Genomic DNA, 19,269 nt, shown 5'->3' on the forward strand with positions numbered 1-19,269 from the left:
TTAAAGTTACGGTTATTCTTCAGCGGCTGGCCCGAACATACTCCCCCGTTGGGAGCTAGTCTCTCAACAGATTCCTTAAGGGGCAGCAAACATAGCCGAGTGACGGCCCTCCTGATGTTTCCTGAGGATGTCTTCAGGTCAGCGACGCGACACACTCCGTCCTTGCCCAAAACGACATCGACCACTCTAGCCAGTGGCCAACGCATTGGAGGAAGATTTTCGTCCTTCACCAGAACGAGGTCGTTCTTGCAGATGTTTTGCGCGGGGGTACGCCACTTCGCGCGCTCTTGCAAAAGAGTGAGATACTCTTCGCGCCAACGGCTCCAAAATATTTGCTGTAGTTGGGTGACCCGCTGCCAGCCATCCAGACGATTGTAGTTCAGCTTCGTTAGGTCAGGCTCGAGGATTTGCTCATGGGGGCCGCCTAAAAGCAGATGAGCAGGAGTCAAAACGTCTAAATCATCAGGATTTTCTGAAAGCGAGAGCAAAGGGCGAGAGTTAACAATTGCAGTGATCTGACAAATCAGAGTGCGCAGCTCGTCGAAGCTAAGCACAGATGGTCCAACTGAGCGGTACAGGTGATATTTTGCGGTCTTCACGGCCGCTTCCCACAACCCGCCAAAATGCGGAGAGCGAGGAGGGATGAAACGCCAGTCGATCGAGTCAGCCAAGCAGGATTCGTGGACCTCCTTCATATGCGGTTCGCTCAGACAAAGCTTCTTTAGCTCCAGAAGCTCGTTCTTGGCCCCAACGAAGTTTGTCGCATTGTCCGACCAAATTTGACTTGGCCTTCCTCGAGTGGAAGGAAAACGCTTTAGTGCGCCTAGAAATGATGCGGTGGTCAAATCCTTTACGAGCTCCATGTGTATAGCCTGTAACGCTTGGATCAGCCGAGAGAGCTAGTTCGCAGCGCCATCTAGTGGTCGGCACCGTAATGGCCGTGGCAGAGCATACACCCTCTATGGGCTAGGTTTGGGAGGTCACGAAAAGGGGCATAGGAAAGGGTGATAGATTTAACAGCCCAGATTGTCAACTTTCTCTGGCATTTCCCTTGTTCTATGAGAGGGCCCGAAGGTTCTAGCATGTTGAGGGGCTTGGCTTCGGTCTCTTCCCGTTTTGGCGCTCGACCCGAGCATTCGTTTTCTTTTATCAGAAAAAAAATATATATATTTTTTATCTAAGTGCTTCAGAAACGAGAAAGTCTCGAGTTAATCCGGCGTTAGTTTTTCCAAGCTAGGTAAGATGGAGAAGGGGAGAAAGTAATTGGTCAAACTAGTTAGATGATTTCATCCACATAGGACCGGCTATTGGCGCAGTTTATACGGCAGAAGAGGAACGCCGTGTCGCCGCATTTTCATTACAATACCGACCCGGTTCAGCTTCACGGATCCAAAGACGCCGAGGCGTCGAGTAGAACGAGAGACCGAGGGACGCAAAAGAGGTCCAGAGGAGCAGCCGAAGCTGCGGTGGAAAATTTACAGGCCCAAGTACCCGGGCACCAACGACGCTAGCGGGAGTTGAGTGGTTTTTGGAAGAAAAAAAACTCCATTTTGTGGTTGGAGAGCGAGCCAAGGAAGGGCTACATAGCGCAGACTGAGCGCAATCAAGAACAGTCTGAGATTTCGAGTGGCGGCGCGAGTGGTCGACGAAAACAACCCGATTGCGGAAGGTCGGGAAGAGGTCGGGAAGAGATCGGGAAGAGATCGGGAAGGCAAAAATTTGAAAAGAATTAATATGTGTATTGTCGAGTGTTTTATGTTAATTTAAATAATTTTTTTTTTGTTAGTTTTTTTTTGAGAAAGACATTGGCAGTCGGCAAGGGGCGGCGCGAACGAGAAAAAGAAAAGGGGCGAGAAAGTTTTTTTTAATGTAATGAGTCGCTCAAAGTAAGTGTGGAGAGAGGAAAGTGGGGAATTTGTGAGTGAGTTTTTTTGTGCTTTATGCCACTCCCTATCGGAGTTCTCGTTCCAGGTCCGATTCTCCTCCGGAAAGCGCTTTCGTCGGTGGACATGCGGATCTGCGGGTGAGTGTGAAAGAGAAATCGTTCAACTCGAACGATTTGACTCGAGTCCCACTGAAAAAGTAAAGAGGAGAGGGACAAATACTTTATATGCTTCCCCCTTACTGTTTCTATTTCTTCCCCCCTTTCGGTTTGGCCGTTGTTAATCTTTTTATATGTGAAATAATTATTCATTTTGTTTATCACTATTATTACGTCATTTTGAAATTCCATCTATTTTATCTGTTTTATGCGTACCTATTTTTGGGTTAGGTTTAGTTTTAGTTTAGAAATTTGTTTATGTAGGATTCAATAAATTTTATAATGTTCTAGAAGATAGTTTTTGTTTGCCTTCGGCTAGCCAGATGCCCCTGAGAGCCCCATGAGAACGCAGAGGGGTCACTCCGTGAAAATTGCGACCTAGGGATGGCCAAGGAAGGGAGGGTCAATCCGCTTCAACGAGATCTGAGGCGAGGAAAAGCGTTCGGGAACAGGTAGAAGAAAGAGCCAATTATGTGTTCAGTCGAATTTTAGGTCCAAATTAACTCTCGTCGTAGCACGCACAGATTATAACCTTGTAATAATGAGAATAGGCATTAAGTGAGAGGAGGGCAAGATCACCACCCCAACTAGCCGACGAGCCTCCCAGCCGGGAATATCTGCGTGCCCCCTTCTCTCACTCCCCGACACCTGCCAAGTTCGTTACAGTTATAAGTAATTATTAATTTCATTATTATAAAGTTAGTGGCGCCCAACAATGGGGCCCAAAATAATTGGTAGAACCGCATCTCGATGTGGTCAACAATATCGCAGGAACACACATCAAAAACACTTTAGATTTTTCTGGCAAACTAGATACTATGTAGTGAGCTTGAGAAGAGAAGCATATACGTTTGTCCGCTTTTATTCTCAAACTACGGTTGCTGCAGCATCTGGGCCAGAATAACGAGCTTCACAGTCAGCTAAATTTTGCAAATCAGTCGCATAGGAGATTGTTGAGAAGTTGCTAGCAGCGATCGACAAGCCACGGCTGAAGACGTAGAGCTTAGTAGGCGATTAAATACCCTACAGTACTGGAGTCCGTAGCCCAACTAGTTAGACGTTTGGAAAAGCAGGGAAGAAGTCTTTAGATAAGTCTACCCTGACCACGGATAACAAGTTTTGGCAAAGACCCATCCACTTTCAGCAATAGTATGCGGCAGAGCTAGCCATCAAACGCTTGGAAAGACAGAACAATCTCTTTATAAAGAGTTTGCCTGGCCACGGGTGATGGAAAACCAGCATACCTGTCCGCAGAAGCAAGAGTGCGAAGGAGAGTAAAGAAGACGAAACTGATTAGCTTCGATTTACTCGCACTTTAGCTTGCAGTCGTTGTTTTTGTCTTGCGGATCGGCGCGCCAAAGCAACAAAACGTTTGGTTGTTGCGAGGGCTGATTAGCACGGCACAAGTAGCGGTAAATTATGTTTGATCTTTCTTCTCACAGCAGTTCCAATAAGATTTTTTTTCAGGGGAACTAAGCTATGCTTGAAGGCAAATAAATGTTTTTGTATTTCTTTATATATTGCGGTTTTTACAAAATATTATTTTTTTATTTATAATTTGTTTTATGTTTTGTTTTCAACAATAAACGCGTCTCAATTCCTCAAGCGGCAAACAAAAAAAAAAAAAAAAAGTGTCACAAACGAAGGTGTTAGGAGAGAACAAGGGTGATAAAACGCGGAACAGCTGGTTCAGTTGAGATAGGTCATTGACCGGCAGAGAGTTGTGAGCGCTGAAGAAGGAAAGGCTAGTTGAAGTACCGAAGGGAATTGAGCGGGTCAGCTGTTTTGAATCTCGAATCGTTGAATCTCGTTGATAGTGAGTGACAGAGTAAGCGGAAGTTAGCAGTTGGAGATAAAGGGAACGTATTAATAATGGAGGGAGAACCTGTAGATCCGTCCGTCTGCATTCTGTGTGGAGAAGAGTTTGGATCTCAGCAGTTATACAAGACCAGGTGTGGCCACGAATTTCATAAAGCTTGCATAGTGCCATATTCGAGGGAAAATGCCAAATGTCCTAGGTGTGGAAGAGTCACTTTTGACTTGCAAGGCGGCGCATCGGGCTCGGGCATGTAAACCGCCAAACAGCAGGCAGGAGGCAAAGAAAAAGCTTCAGGCACCCCAGCGGCGGGAGCACCCGTTAATAACCCAGGGTCGGCTCCAGTGGATAGTGGGAATATAGGGATCATGATTACCCAAGCAGTGCGGGCCATGCAAAACGACCTTTTATCCCAGTTGTCGGAGCAGATGGCGCAAATAATACAAACCAATGTCGCTGCTCATCTTCAACTGACTGGCCGAGATCATCATACTCGAAACTTAGCTCAGGACCATAGTTCGCAGGGTCAGGCAGCAGGCGGAGGCCGAGAATCGACAGGATTTTACAGAGAGGGCAGAGACACTCCTAGAAGTTTAGCTTCCGACCTGTCCCAAAGGCCGGACAAGGTCGTACACATTATGAATGGTTGGAAGCTACGATTTAGCGGGAATGCGGAAGGAATTAGCGTTGATAATTTTATCTATAGAGTAGAAGCTCTTACCCATTCAACGCTGGAAAGCAACTTCGCGGTGCTATGTAGCAACGCTAGCATCCTCTTTGACGGAAAGGCTCGTGAATTCTTTTGGAGGTTTCATAAGTCAGTGGTAGTTGTACGATGGGACTTGCTTTGTCAGGCATTAAGGAAACAGTTCCGAGACACTCGCACGGATGTGGACATTCGAGAAGCGATCAGGGACCGGAAGCAAAAAGAAAAGGAAGGGTTCGATGCTTTTTATGACGCCATAGTTCAGCTAATGGATAGTTTAGAGTCTCCCTTGTCAGAAAAGTCTGTGGTAGACATACTGCGAAGGAACTTGAGGCCCAAAGTAAGGCACGAGTTGCTCAATATAAACATAACTTCGGTTGGGGAGCTCAGGGAAATATGCAGACGAAGAGAGAGTTTCCTGGATGACGTGAGACGGAATTATGGTTATCAAAAGAGTGTCCCTTTCCGTAGGCAAGTGGCTGAGTTGGTGGAGGAGCACATGTCTGAGGACGCAACGGAGTTTTCCGAAGGGGAGGGCGAAGGCGAAATAGGAGCGTTGGCCTTGGTATGTTGGAACTGCCATAAGGAAGGACATCGGTACCAGGATTGCGAATCCAAACGCAAGATCTTTTGCTATGGGTGTGGCATTTCAAACATTTACAAACCAGCTTGTGAAAAATGTCAGAAAAAAAACGGCAGGGCGAGCACACAGCCTCGTCAGCTTCAAAGTGTGCGTCGCCAAAAATCCGCGAACCCAGACACCAGCCAGTAGAAAAGCAACACCAGGCAGTTATAGATACAACCATTCCAGTCCAGTCCGTCAGTAGTGTAGCAACAAATTTATGGCACAATTTCATTAATTCTCATTCAGATGCAGAGGCTGCAGAAACACTGTTCCGTCGTAAATCCAATTCAAGACACTCCAAACGGATGAGATCATTTTGGAAGGCAGCTAAATCAATAAATGCGATTAGGTACAAAGAGCTAGATAAACGTCCGTACGCAGAGGTTAACATTTTTGAGCGGCCAGTGCTTGGGTTGTTAGATACGGGGGCAGCGATGAGTGTAGTTGGTGGGAATTTGGCTAAACAAATAATCACCAGTAGGATTCCATTTAAACGGGGAATCTCAGTTGCTCATACTGCAGATGGCAAGCGGCAGGAGGTTCTGGGGCGATTGAGAACTCCAGTCACCTATGATAAGGTTGTGAAGGACTTGGAACTACATATCATTCCGTCGCTTAGCCAGGACTTATATCTAGGAACCGATTTTTGGTGTACGTTCAATTTATTACCTCCGGAGATGCAGGTAGCAGAAATTTGTCAGGAATCGCATGAACTAACTCTAAGCCAGAAAGAGGATTTGCAGAAGGTTGTGTCGGGATTTCCATCCTTTGCAGTCTCTGGTTTGGGTAGAACATCGGTTTTGTCGCACTCGATCGATGCAGGAGATGCCAAGCCCGTAAAACAACGGCATTTTTTCGTGTCACCAGCAGTGGAGAAATTGCTGTATTCTGAAGTGGACAGGATGCTCAAATTAGGAGTTATTGAGGAATCTGATAGCGCCTGGTCCTCTCCAGTTGTGCTAGTCCAGAAACCGGGAAAGGTTAGACTTTGCCTAGACAGCCGGAAGGTCAATGCCGTTACACGAAAGGATGCCTATCCGTTGCCGCAAATAGACGGTATACTAAGTCGCCTCCCCAGAGCAATGTTCATCTCAAGTCTGGATCTCAAGGATGCTTATTGGCAGATACCCTTGGATCCGGAGTCTCGGGACAAAACTGCTTTCACAATTACGGGCAAACCTCTATATCAGTTCAAGGTCATGCCGTTCGGTCTCGCCAACGGTCAATCTCTTGACCAGATTGATGGACAAGGTGATCCCGGCGGAACTTCGCAATGAAGTCTTCGTCTACTTGGATGACTTGTTAATCGTTTCCGATAGCTTTGAGTCGCATCTAAAGGTATTGAGAGTTGTAGCGCAGCATGTTCGATTGGCCGGATTAACGCTTAACGTGGAAAAGAGCAAATTCTGTATGCGTTCGGTGAAGTATCTTGGTCATATCGTCGGGGAGGGTGTCATTCGAACGGATCCCGGGAAAATTTCGGCCATGATGGACTTTCCAGTACCGAACTCTCTGAAAGCCTTACGGAGATTCCTTGGAATAGTTGGATGGTATCGTAAATTTATAGCAAATTTTGCGTCGATAGCTTCCCCTCTCACTGACTTGCTGAAACCTAAGTGCAGATTTGTCATGACACCAGAAGGACGTACAGCGTTCGAGGAACTTAAAAAATGGTTGTGCTCTGCGCCAGTTCTTCGCAGTCCGGATTTCAACCAGCCGTTCTTTGTGCATTGCGATGCCAGCAAATCAGGAGTTGGAGGCGTCTTGGTTCAAAAGACTCCAGAGGGAGACGAATTTCCGATAGCTTTTGTGTCGAAAAAACTTAATAAGGCGCAAAGAAATTATTCTGTGACCGAGCAAGAGTGTCTGGCGGCAATCGTTTGCATCAACCGTTTCAGAGCCTACATTGAAGGGAATGATTTTACGGTTATCACCGATCATGCATCTCTGAAATGGCTCATGACTCAGACGGATCTACATTCGCGGCTAGCCCGATGGGCATTAAAGTTACAGGGCTTTAACTTCAAAATTGAACACCGGAGTGGTCGTTTAAATGTTGTACCCGATGCCTTGTCCAGAGTCAATGAAGAAGATTTGGCGGCCGTGGATGTTGGTTATGGTCAAGCAGTTGATCTCGAGTCCCCAGCTTTTAAGTCCGCCGAGTATGTAGAACTGGCAAGCAGAATAAAAGCCAATGACGTTAACCTGCCGGATCTGAGGGTGGTCGAAGGTCTTGTGTACAGGAAGTGTGATTTCGCCACAGGGAGTACTCTTCATGATAATTTTATCTGGAAGTTATGGATCCCACAGAGTCTTATTCCAGAGGTTTTAGCCAATGCTCACGACCATCCCTTAGCATCGCATGGGGGAGTTCATAAGACTTTAGAGCGAGTGCGACAGTTTCTCTATTGGCCAAGTTTAGTCAAAGATGTAAAAGCATGTGTACTCGCGTGCGACACGTGCAAATCTACTAAAGCACCGAACTCTGTCCATCGACCCCCGATGGGAGTGGCACCTGAGTCGCAGAGGTTTTTCCAAAAGCTATACGTCGACTTTCTAGGCCCGTATCCACGCTCAAAAAGCGGGAACATTGGTATATTTATAGTGTTAGATCACTATTCAAAGTTCGTCTTTCTGAAAGCTGTTAAAAAACTAACGGCTGATCTTGTGATCAAGTATCTGCAGCAAGATCTGTTTCATACTTTTGGCTTTCCGGAGATCATTGTATCGGACAATGGCTCTCAATTTAAGTCGGAAGTTTTCCAGAAGTTTCTCAAGGCGCACAAGATATCACATACGGCCACAGCAGTATACTCTCCGCAGTCGAATGCGTCAGAGCGAGTAAACCGGTCGGTAATTGCCGCCATTCGCTCATACGTGAGGGCAGATCAGAAAAATTGGGACGAGGAGCTGAGCAGTATCTGTTGCGCATTGCGAACCGCGGTCCATTCCAGCCTCGGAACTTCGCCGTATTATATGGTATTTGGGCAACAGTTCGTTAGCTCCGGGGAAACATACAAAATTCTGAGAGCTCTTCGATTGTTGGAGGATAAAGCCCTAGTGTTTTCCAAGGAGGATTCGTTAGAGTTGGTACGTAGCAAGGCTTTAACGAAAATGGAGAAGCAAAGGGCGAAAAACGAACGGATTTACAATTTGAGATCAAGGGAGATTTCGTATCAAGTAGGCCAAGAGGTGTTCAGAAAGAACTTCAAGCAGAGTAACTTCCAGGCTGGCTATACTGCCAAACTGGGCCCAGCATATGTGAAGGCCAGAATACGCAAGAAAATAGGGAATGCTTACTATGAATTAGAGGATCTGCAAGGACGGTCTATTGGTCGATACCACGCGAAAGACTTAAAACAATAGCTGATCCGCGCAGTTTGGGATCCGACTTGTGTGATACCACTAAGTCAGATCTTCGGCGGGGGGTATTTATAACGCTTGGATCAGCCGAGAGAGAGCTAGTTCGCAGCGCCATCTAGTGGTCGGCACCGTAATGGCCGTGGCAGAGCATACACCCTCTATGGGCTAGGTTTGGGAGGTCACGAAAAGGGGCATAGGAAAGGGTGATAGATTTAACAGCCCAGATTGTCAACTTTCTCTGGCATTTCCCTTGTTCTATGAGAGGGCCCGAAGGTTCTAGCATGTTGAGGGGCTTGGCTTCGGTCTCTTCCCGTTTTGGCGCTCGACCCGAGCATTCGTTTTCTTTTATCAGAAAAAAAAATATATATATTTTTTATCTAAGTGCTTCAGAAACGAGAAAGTCTCGAGTTAATCCGGCGTTAGTTTTTCCAAGCTAGGTAAGATGGAGAAGGGGAGAAAGTAATTGGTCAAACTAGTTAGATGATTTCATCCACATAGGACCGGCTATTGGCGCAGTTTATACGGCAGAAGAGGAACGCCGTGTCGCCGCATTTTCATTACAATACCGAACCGGTTCAGCTTCACGGATCCAAAGACGCCGAGGCGTCGAGTAGAACGAGAGACCGAGGGACGCAAAAGAGGTCCAGAGGAGCAGCCGAAGCTGCGGTGGAAAATTTACAGGCCCAAGTACCCGGGCACCAACGACGCTAGCGGGAGTTGAGTGGTTTTTGGAAGAAAAAAAACTCCATTTTGTGGTTGGAGAGCGAGCCAAGGAAGGGCTACATAGCGCAGACTGAGCGCAATCAAGAACAGTCTGAGATTTCGAGTGGCGGCGCGAGTGGTCGACGAAAACAGCCCGATTGCGGAAGGTCGGGAAGAGGTCGGGAAGAGATCGGGAAGAGATCGGGAAGGCAGAAATTTGAAAAGAATTAATATGTGTATTGTCGAGTGTTTTATGTTAATTTAAATAATTTTTTTTTTGTTAGTTTTTTTTTGAGAAAGACATTGGCAGTCGGCAAGGGGCGGCGCGAACGAGAAAAAGAAAAGGGGCGAGAAAGTTTTTTTTAATGTAATGAGTCGCTCAAAGTAAGTGTGGAGAGAGGAAAGTGGGGAATTTGTGAGTGAGTTTTTTTTGTGCTTTATGCCACTCCCTATCGGAGTTCTCGTTCCAGGTCCGATTCTCCTCCGGAAAGCGCTTTCGTCGGTGGACATGCGGATCTGCGGGTGAGTGTGAAAGAGAAATGTAAAAGACTCAACTCGAACGATTTGACTCGAGTCCCACTGAAAAAGTAAAGAGGAGAGGGGCAAATACTTTATATGCTTCCCCCCTTACTGTTTCTATTTCTTCCCCCCTTTCGGTTTGGCCGTTGTTAATCTTTTTATATGTGAAATAATTATTCATTTTGTTTATCACTATTATTACGTCATTTTGAAATTCCATCTATTTTATCTGTTTTATGCGTACCTATTTTTGGGTTAGGTTTAGTTTTAGTTTAGAAATTTGTTTATGTAGGATTCAATAAATTTTATAATGTTCTAGAAGATAGTTTTTGTTTGCCTTCGGCTAGCCAGATGCCCCTGAGAGCCCCATGAGAACGCAGAGGGGTCACTCCGTGAAAATTGCGACCTAGGGATGGCCAAGGAAGGGAGGGTCAATCCGCTTCAACGAGATCTGAGGCGAGGAAAAGCGTTCGGGAACAGGTAGAAGAAAGAGCCAATTATGTGTTCAGTCGAATTTTAGGTCCAAATTAACTCTCGTCGTAGCACGCACAGATTATAACCTTGTAATAATGAGAATAGGCATTAAGTGAGAGGAGGGCAAGATCACCACCCCAACTAGCCGACGAGCCTCCCAGCCGGGAATATCTGCGTGCCCCCTTCTCTCACTCCCCGACACCTGCCAAGTTCGTTACAAGCCTTAGAAGTGAAACAGATGAATACGCTAATGTAGCACTTGATCGGAGGCCTCGTGCGGATTTCTGATCGGTAGAAAAAAGGTCCACAGTAATCTACTCCAGTGACTTCAAAAGCTCGAGATCCTTCCAAACGTTCCTTAGGTAGGCCATGCGCGGCCTAGTCCTGAAGCATCTCACACATCTGCTGACGATCCTTGACACTGCCTTAACACCTCCAATGGGCCAATATTCCAGCCGAATTTAGGATAGCAAGGCGCGAGGTCCGGCATGGAGGTTTCTTTCATGATAATATCTTATCAGCGCAAAGGTAATGGAATGTCCCTTTGGCAGAATGAGCGGGTGCTGAGCGTCAAATCCTAGCGATGAGTTGCCAAGACGACCTCCAACTCTAAGTAGTCCAGAATGATCGATGAACGGGTTGAGCGAACTAATAGAACTGGATTTCATGACTTGACCATTGCGCCGAATCTCCTTTATGTCCATCCACAAATTTGCCAGCTGAATGTGTCGAATTAGAAGATGCGTTCCTTGCCGAATATCAGAAACGGTGAGTTTCCAAGCGAGGAAATGAGATCCGAGAAATGCTTGCCAAACTATTTCTCAAGTCCATCCAAGTTGAATGCAACGCTGAGGGTAGGCTCTCACCCCAATCCAAATTTTCTCTCCAAAGCTGCTGAAGGAAGATTTTTCACCTGACAATGACTGGATTTATCAATCCAAGAGGGTCGTAGAACCGCGCAATCGTAGATAAAACCGACCGCTTTGATGGCTTTGAGTTTGTGTCCAGTGCGGACAAGGCAAAAAGCAGCTGATCCGAAGCAGGGTCCCACGCTAAGCCGAGAGTTTTGGCAATGTCGCTTCCATCATTAAACTTTAGGAACTTCTCTATGTCATCTTCAGGGGTTCCCTCAAGTACTTCCTGGTGACTGGAGCACCATTTCCTAAGTCTAAAATTACCACGGGACAGTAAAGCTGATGTTTGGTGCATCTTGTCCATGACCTGTGCAACCGAATTACCGCCCGAAATAAGGTCATCCACGTAAAACTCCTGCCGCAGAGCAGCTGAGCCAAGAGGGTAGGACTCACCCTCGTCGATGGCCAGCTGGTGCATTGCGCGGACCGCTAAAAATGATGCGGCCCTCGTCCCGTATGTGACGGTGTCTAATGTGTAGACTTGAACCTCGGACTCGATAGAATCTCGCCATAGGATGCACTGATACAAATTGTCGGGTGGAGACACTCGTACGCAGCGGTACATTTTACAAATGTCCCCAGTGAGAGCGACTGGATATGTTCGAAAGCGAATCAATATGTTAAACAATGCAGGCTGAATAACAGGGCCTGTCATCATCACATCATTTAGAGAATATCCAGTTGATGTAGCTGCGGATCCGTCGAAAACGACACGGAGTTTTGTCGTCGTACTGTCCTCCTTTAGGACACAGTGATGAGGCAAGAAATATTTGCAGAGACTACGGGAATCAGGGGTGACTTGGTGCATATGATGCAAATCAATGTACTCCCTCATAAAGGCGGAATACCGCTCCTTGAGTGTAGGATTACGCTCCAGTTTTCGCTCCAGACTGATGAACCGTCGATAAGCCTGAGCATAAGATTCTCCTAAACGATCAGTATTGTTATTTAGCGGCAGGCGGACAGCATACTCCCCGGATGGCAACCGTGAAAGGTGGCTTACGAAATGTGCTTCACAATCGTCTTCTTCTTTGGTATTCAACCCAGCTGTTGCAGCAGACGATCGTAATTACTCTATCGTAGCGTGTGCGATGTTGTGAGCAGAGCTTTTGCTCTCACACGCCGCGCTCTTGTACTGCTCTCTGCGCATTCAAGATCGGCTCGACGGTGGAGTCGGGGAGTTCTGCTATCTCTGGCTGCGACCAGTCCAATAAATGCTTTGAAGTCGAGCACTTGTTTTTTTTTAGTCATACATTACCTGACAATTTAACGTAAAAACCGAAACTAGAGCCCGCTGGACCGCAGTCATCATCACGTTTGTTTTTGGAAAAAGTCTTCCGAATTTTCATTGGCGCCCGAGCAGGGACATCGGCATCCAGCATTTCGTGGAAATTCGCACGACAAACCAGTGACCTACAGTGCATCTTCGTTGTCTCGGCACAAGTCATTGGTTTTTTTTGTTCTGTTGCGAATAGAGCTCTAGCTGGCTGGTTTTGTGCGACAAATTGGATTCATCTTTACTCAACAAAAAAGGAAAGTGTTCGGCTAATCTATGCCGAATTCTCAGGTATTTAGTGCGAAAAAATTGAGTGCTAGAACCAAGCCACCATTTTGTGCGCTGTGTTTCTCTATTTGGCCACTGATCTCAATTTCATTGGCACCTCGTTGAATTGGAATACCAATTAAATAAAACACAAAGTAATAAAATAAACCAAAGTGAACAGCCAGCAACATAAAATATTTATTATATGCGGAATATTTTTGGATTGAAGAAAAGTGCAAATTGATGAGGGTTTACGGTACTTGCTAATCAGACGCTCCGGTCATTGCCGCTGTTTTCAATTCTCTTTTGCGAAGTACCGCTTATTGGTGCTGCCTTTACTTCGGTAACGCTATCGTTGCGCCAAATTGTGCATAATTTGGCTGCGTTTGGTTGTGTGCATTGGCAGCATAATTTGTGTTTGTTTCGCTGCGTTAACCCTTTGAAGCCGATACATAGTTTTTTGTGGAAATTTCGCGTTCTTTCATAGTTTTTGCATACCCTACAGTATTTTGGTTAACCATTGTCTAAACCCAGTGCATTACTTTCCGACCCTCTAGAAGTAAGAGAAAGCGCCAGAATGAGTTAAAAGAAAAGGGAAATTGTTACCAGGGAAGGAGGTTCAAAAGAAGGAGGGGGTCCAAAAGTCCTGCAAAAGTTAGCAACAGCAATGCAAAGACACGATAGGGTGATGGGCGATCTAAGGCGTGTGAGAACGGCCTTTGAAGAAAAAACTATTTCGTTCGACTCTCTTCAAATTAAATGCAGACTCGAGCTGATCGAAAATTATTGTGAAAAGTTGATGGATATACAGGCAGACATGGATTGTTTAAATCCCAACAACGATCTACGAGCATCGGTCGAGGATATGTGTGTTACCACAAAGGCTCTGTACATGTCTGCACTTAAAGAACCCGAAACTCAGCGAATACAGAGGAGGGATAGGAGTAGCCAGCGTCATTCATCACATCTGCCTAAAATGAATCTCCCCAAGTTTAGTGGAAAACATTCTGAATTTAAAAACTTTATAAGCCTTTTCGAGAGTTTGGTGCATAACGACCCAATATTATCAAATGTGGAAAAATTCAACCACTTACTGTCGTGTCTCGTTGACGATGCATTGGGAACAGTGAAGGCGTTTCAGATCTCTGCAGACAATTATGAGAAGGCTCTTGATTGTTTGAAGGAGGTTTACGACAAAAAATATTTGATCTTTTCTGATACTGTTTCGCAGTTGTTTGACATTCCCAGCACAACAAAAGCTTCTGCTTCATGCCTTAGGTCCCTCATTGACACGGTGTCAGCCATATATTCTTCTCTGCAGTCGTTAGGAAGTGAAAAAGACATAAATAGCGCGATGCTAATTCACATAGCGCTGTCTAAAGTAGATCCCACAACGAAGTCTCGGTTCGAAGAGCAACTGGATTACGATAAACTACTGTCTTGGTCCGAGTGCGCAGCCCAGCTGAATCGGCGCTATCAGCATCTAGCTGCCGAAGAGTCAGCACGGAATAAGGGTAAAACTAAACAAGAGACAAGTAAAGGACCCACTAAATCGTCATTTTCATGTGCAAAGACGGATAGGCGAGCTGATTCGAAATGTAGCTATTGCCACGCGGGGAATCATACCATAAGCAATTGTCAATCGTTTAGTGCTCTTCCTGTTCTTCAACGGTTCGATATCACCAAGCAACTCCGACTGTGCATAAATTGTTTGAGGCCAGGTCATACAGTGACGAGGTGCAAGACAGCAAAATGTCGAGTGTGCTCTAAGCCCCATAACACTCTGCTTCATCGATACGGGGTTGAGCCACAGCAAAATGGGCCTAGTTCTGTGCCAGTAGAACATTCGTCATCGTCTGAGCCTCAGACAGCTTATTCTAGTCACGTTGCTAGTGCTGACCAGGTTATTCTTGCTACCGCTGTTGTAAAGGTGCAAGATCGGTCCGGACAATTTCAGTATGCACGGGCACTTCTAGATTCCGGCTCTCAAATTAATTTTATATCCGAGGATCTAGCCCAGCGCTTACGATTGAGCCGTGATGAATCGTGCCTTAATATCACAACTGTTGGAAAAAACTCGTCCGTCATAAAGCACAAGATTCATACTTCTGTCCAATCTCGTATCAACGATCACAACTTTGATTCCGATTTTTGGGTGTTAAGCTCGATTTCCACATACCAACCCGATCATGTTGTCAATTTCGCACAATGGAAGATACCAGCAAACCTGCAGATGGCAGACCCGCAGTTTTAAAAGCCTGCTAAGGTTGACTTATTGATAGGGGCAGAAACCTTTTTTGAGTTAATGTGTGTAGGCCAATTAAAGGCAAGTTCCGAACATCCAACAATCCAGAAAACATTGTTGGGATGGATTGTATCAGGAAAATATAAGGCATCAGCACAGGATGCTGTATGCAATATCGCTGTTGGTAGCGATCATTGTTCTCTCGACTCTCTGGTGGAGCGCTTTTGGGAATTGGAACAGGTCCCAGAGAAGTCGAAGGCTGTATATACAGCTGAACAATTGGCTTGCGAACAAAACTTTAAGCAGACTTTACGCAGGCTCGAATCGGGTCGTTTTGAAGTGGGGCTGCCATTTAAAATAAATCCCAACGTGTTGGGTTTCTCGTTCGAGACGGCAAAACGCCGCTTTCTATCCCTAGAACGCAGACTTGCACGAGATCAGTATTTGCATGATCTGTATATGGAGTTTATGAAAGAGTATCTCATCCTTGGCCACATGTCATTGCTTCCAGACACTCCTCCAGGACGCCATTACTACATTCCACATCAATGTGTCCTGAGACCTGATAGTAAAACCACCAAGCTACGCGTCGTTTTCGATGCATCGAGCAAAACATCGACTTCAATCTCATTAAATGAGACTTTGATGGTGGGTGCAACTATTCAGAGGGAGCTTTACGCAACTCTTGCCCGATTTCGATTAAATCGTTTTGCGCTCACAGCTGACATCTCCAAAATGTATAGGCAAGTTCAGGTCGCCGAAGAAGACCGAAATTTCCAATTGATTCTGTGGAGGGATAAGGCAAATGTAGATGTTCAAACGTATCGCCTGAATACGGTTACTTATGGGACAGCCTCAGCTCCATTTCTGGCCATCCGCTGTCTCGTTGAATTGGCAGACGTTTATGCTGAGTCCCATCCTATTGCATCACAAATCATAAAAAGTGACTTTTACGTCGATGATATGCTTACTGGAGCAAACAGTCTGGAAGATTTAGAACGTATTCGGCTGGAAGTGTGTGAGGTCTAAGAATCCGGGGGTTTTAAGTTGGCCAAGTGGGCGTCAAATCATCCCCAGCTGCTGTCCGATAGTGGCCAGGAGAAATCGCTGCAGTTTGATCCTTCGTCGTCTGTTAAAACGCTCGGAATTAGATGGAATCCGCAAAATGATTTGTTCCATTATCATTTAGATGACTCATTTGATTCATTGACCCCTACAAAGCGAAACATTTTGTCAGTTGCGTCCCGATTGTTCGACCCATTAGGGTTATTATGTCCCTTAATAACGAGGGCAAAAATATTGCTGCAGCAATTGTGGCGGCCAAAGTTGGATTGGGACGAGTCGTTTCCCATGAGTTTGCACACGAGTTGGAACCACTTCAAGCAAAATTTGTTTGAATTAGACAAGATAACCATACCTCGCTACATTGGCCTTCCCACGCATAAAAGCGTTCAGATTCACGGATTCGCAGACGCATCAGGTGAAGCGTACGGATGCTGCATTTACATCCGTACCAGTGATGGTAAAAATGTCGTGTCTAAGCTTCTTACCGCAAAGTCTCGAGTAGCTCCTCTCAAAACGAAATCGATTCCAAGACTCGAATTGTGCGCAGCACTCCTGGACAAGTTCATGATCGAAAGTGTGAACTTTTGGTCGGACTCCCAAGTCACCTTGTACTGGCTGGAAAGGGATCCAGCCACGCTCGCAACGTTTGTGGCCAATAGGGTTGCTGAAATCCAGGAATCGTCAAGCGGTGTGACTTGGCGGCACGTTCCTACTGAGCAAAACCCAGCCGATTTGGTGTCACGTGGCACAGACGTAGACGGTGTAACGTGCTCATTGTGGACTGAGGGTCCCCAATTTCTGCTCAGGAATTCTGAGGAGTGGCCATGTCTGTATCAGGTTGAGTTGTCCCCAGAAATGGAACGGTCGGAAAACAAGAAGTGTTTGGCAACACATTCAGTGGCAAAGTGTCAGGCCAATGATTTCATCGAGTTGATTGAAAGATGCTCTTCCTTTGAGAAATTGCTTCGGATTATGGCATATGTAAACCGGTTCCTACAAGGAAGAAAGCGTAGTCGAGAGGTCGTTCTGTCAGCCAAAGAACTTAAGGTCTCATTTCAAAGGCTGGTAGAAGTAGTCCAAAGACACGAGTTGGGACCAGAATTCCACAAGCTAGCGAGGTCGGAAATCCTGTCACCGCATCTTCAACGACTAAACCCGTTCATACATACGAGCGAACTCGACGGAGTAACGCTGCGACTGATTCGAGTGGGAGGAAGGTTGCTCAACGCAGAGATTCCGTATGACGCCAAATTTCCTCTGCTGCTGTCGCAAAAGTCGCAGTTCGTGACGCTTTATCTTCGCAATTTGCATCGGACTCACTACCATGCAGGCGCCAAAGTCATGGTTTCGTTGCTAAGGCAGCAGATATGGCTAATCAATGCTCGAGAAGCATGTACAAGGATCCTGAGAAATTGTGTGCACTGCTTCCGATACAAGCCAGTCCTACAGGGACAGATCATGGGAAACCTGCCAGCTGATAGAGTGCGAAGAGCTCGGCCCTTTTTGATTTGTGGGGTAGATTTCTGCGACCAATTCTACGTGTCTCTCAAGATTCGCGGCAGGCCCCCTATTAAGACATATGTAGCCGTCTTCGTCTGCTTTGTATCAAAGGCTGTTCACCTGGAGCTTGTAGCAGATTTGTCCACTGATAGTTTTTTATCTGTTTTTAAAAGGTTCATCGGGAGAAGAGGCCTTCCGGAGAAGGTGTACAGCGACAACGCCACCAACTTCGTGGGCGCGAGCAAGGTGCTGAACGAGCTGCATCATGCGTACCAGAGGGACCAGGACCGGCTCAAGGCGTACGCAGCGCGCCAAGGCGTCGAGTGGTGTTTCATACCACCGAGAGCACTACACTTCGGCGGATTGTGGGAGGCAGCCGTCAAATCAGCCAAGCAGAGGTTGGTACGCGGAGTGGGCAGCGCCAAGCTCACCGCGGACGAGCTGTGCACCCACCTGGTAGAGGTAGAGGCTCTTCTCAACTCCCGGCCAATCGCGTCCCCAGGCAACGATCCCAGCGATGGAGAAGCGCTAACGCCAGGGCACCTGCTGATCGGGCAGCCGCTTCTTTCGCTGCCGCCCGAATCAGATCACGACGACAGATGCAGCAGGGGAAGCTTCGCGTACTTGAAGCGGTGGCGAATGCTGTCAGCGCTCAAGCAGCAGTTTTGGCAGGGCTGGTCCAAGGACTACCTGGTCAGCCTGCAGAAGCGTCACCAGTGGGCTACCAAAGGGCCAGACTTGGACATTGGCTGTCTAGTGCTCGTCCACGAGGACAACACACCGCCACAGAAGTGGACCACAGGACGAGTGGTGGCCGCAATCAAGGGAGAAGATGGGAGAGTGCGCGTCGCCGAGGTGCGAACAACCGCGGGCGTAATTAAACGCCCAATACACAAATTGGCAAAACTGCCAATAGACGGTTGAAGCACCGGAGGTCTTCAACGGGGCCGGAATGTTGCAGCAGATGATCGTAATTACTCTATCGTAGCGTGTGCGATGTTGTGAGCAGAGCTTTTGCTTTCACACGCCGCGCTCTTGTACTGCTCTCTGCGCATTCAAGATCGGCTCGACGGTGGAGTCGGGGAGTTCTGCTATCTCTGGCTGCGACCAGTCCAATAAATGCTTTGAAGTCGAGCACTTGTTTTTTTTTAGTCATACATTACCTGACAATTTAACGTAAAAACCGAAACTAGACCCCGCTGGACCGGAGTCATCATCACGTTTGTTTTTGGAAAAAGTCTTCCGAATTTTCACCTGCCTCCACACAATTCTCGACTTCCCAAAACATACGAAGAGTTTTATCCAACCTTGCTTCCATCTCAGCTATCGAATCTGGACAATTGTGCGTAGCCAAAAACGCCGAGCTTGATACCTTCTGTCCACCGCCAGATACGATCCACCCAAGCCGGGTCTTCTGCAGAAGAGGCAGTCCATCGGTGAGTTTGATTTGCCCTACGCAGAGGAGATCATAAAAAACGCTCGCACCAATGAGAAGATCAACCCGTTGAGGATTGAAAAATGCAGGATCAGCGAGCTGAATGTTAGATGGAATACGCCAATCGGATACATTTACTGTCATACTTGGTTGAGAATCGGTAATCGTGGGGGCTATGAGAGCAGTAAGTGTAGTTGTGTAAGCAGAGGTGCGAGAATGCATACAAATGATTATGGTGGATCCCTCAGTAGAAACGCTGGTATCGCCCAGCCCAGACACAAGTGCAGACGATTGAGTTCTCCTAAGCTAAAGCTGCTGGGC

The 19,269-nt window shown here is 46.6% G+C and overlaps 1 protein-coding gene and 1 long non-coding RNA gene across 2 annotated transcripts; both read left to right on the plus strand.

The window, feature by feature from the left end:
* Nucleotides 1-3,092: 3,092 nt before the first annotated feature.
* LOC117189974 lies at nucleotides 3,093-3,559 on the plus strand. The gene is made up of 2 exons (XR_004473615.1): nucleotides 3,093-3,453; nucleotides 3,509-3,559. It is a non-coding gene; the product is annotated as an uncharacterized LOC117189974 (long non-coding RNA).
* Nucleotides 3,560-9,557: 5,998 nt separating this feature from the next.
* LOC117189970 lies at nucleotides 9,558-18,558 on the plus strand. The gene is made up of 2 exons (XM_033395052.1): nucleotides 9,558-9,775; nucleotides 17,687-18,558. Exons 1-2 carry the CDS (start codon nucleotides 9,693-9,695, stop codon nucleotides 18,435-18,437), a joined length of 834 nt encoding a protein of 277 aa, XP_033250943.1. The 5' UTR covers nucleotides 9,558-9,692; the 3' UTR covers nucleotides 18,438-18,558.
* The last annotated feature ends 711 nt before the right edge of the window (nucleotides 18,559-19,269 follow it).

Source organism: Drosophila miranda, assembly GCF_003369915.1.
Source record: "Drosophila miranda strain MSH22 chromosome Y unlocalized genomic scaffold, D.miranda_PacBio2.1 Contig_Y1_pilon, whole genome shotgun sequence".
In the NCBI taxonomy this organism is placed as follows: Eukaryota; Metazoa; Arthropoda; class Insecta; order Diptera; family Drosophilidae; genus Drosophila; species Drosophila miranda.

Excerpts from the sequence above, each read along its gene's own strand:
- LOC117189970 (XM_033395052.1), top strand. The coding sequence starts at position 9,693 with ATGCCACTCCCTATCGGAGTTCTCGTTCCAGGTCCGATTCTCCTCCGG. Across the intron at positions 9,776-17,686 it reads GTGGACATGCGGATCTGCGG|GTTCATCGGGAGAAGAGGCC; the intron begins GTGAGTGTGAAA and ends TGTTTTTAAAAG.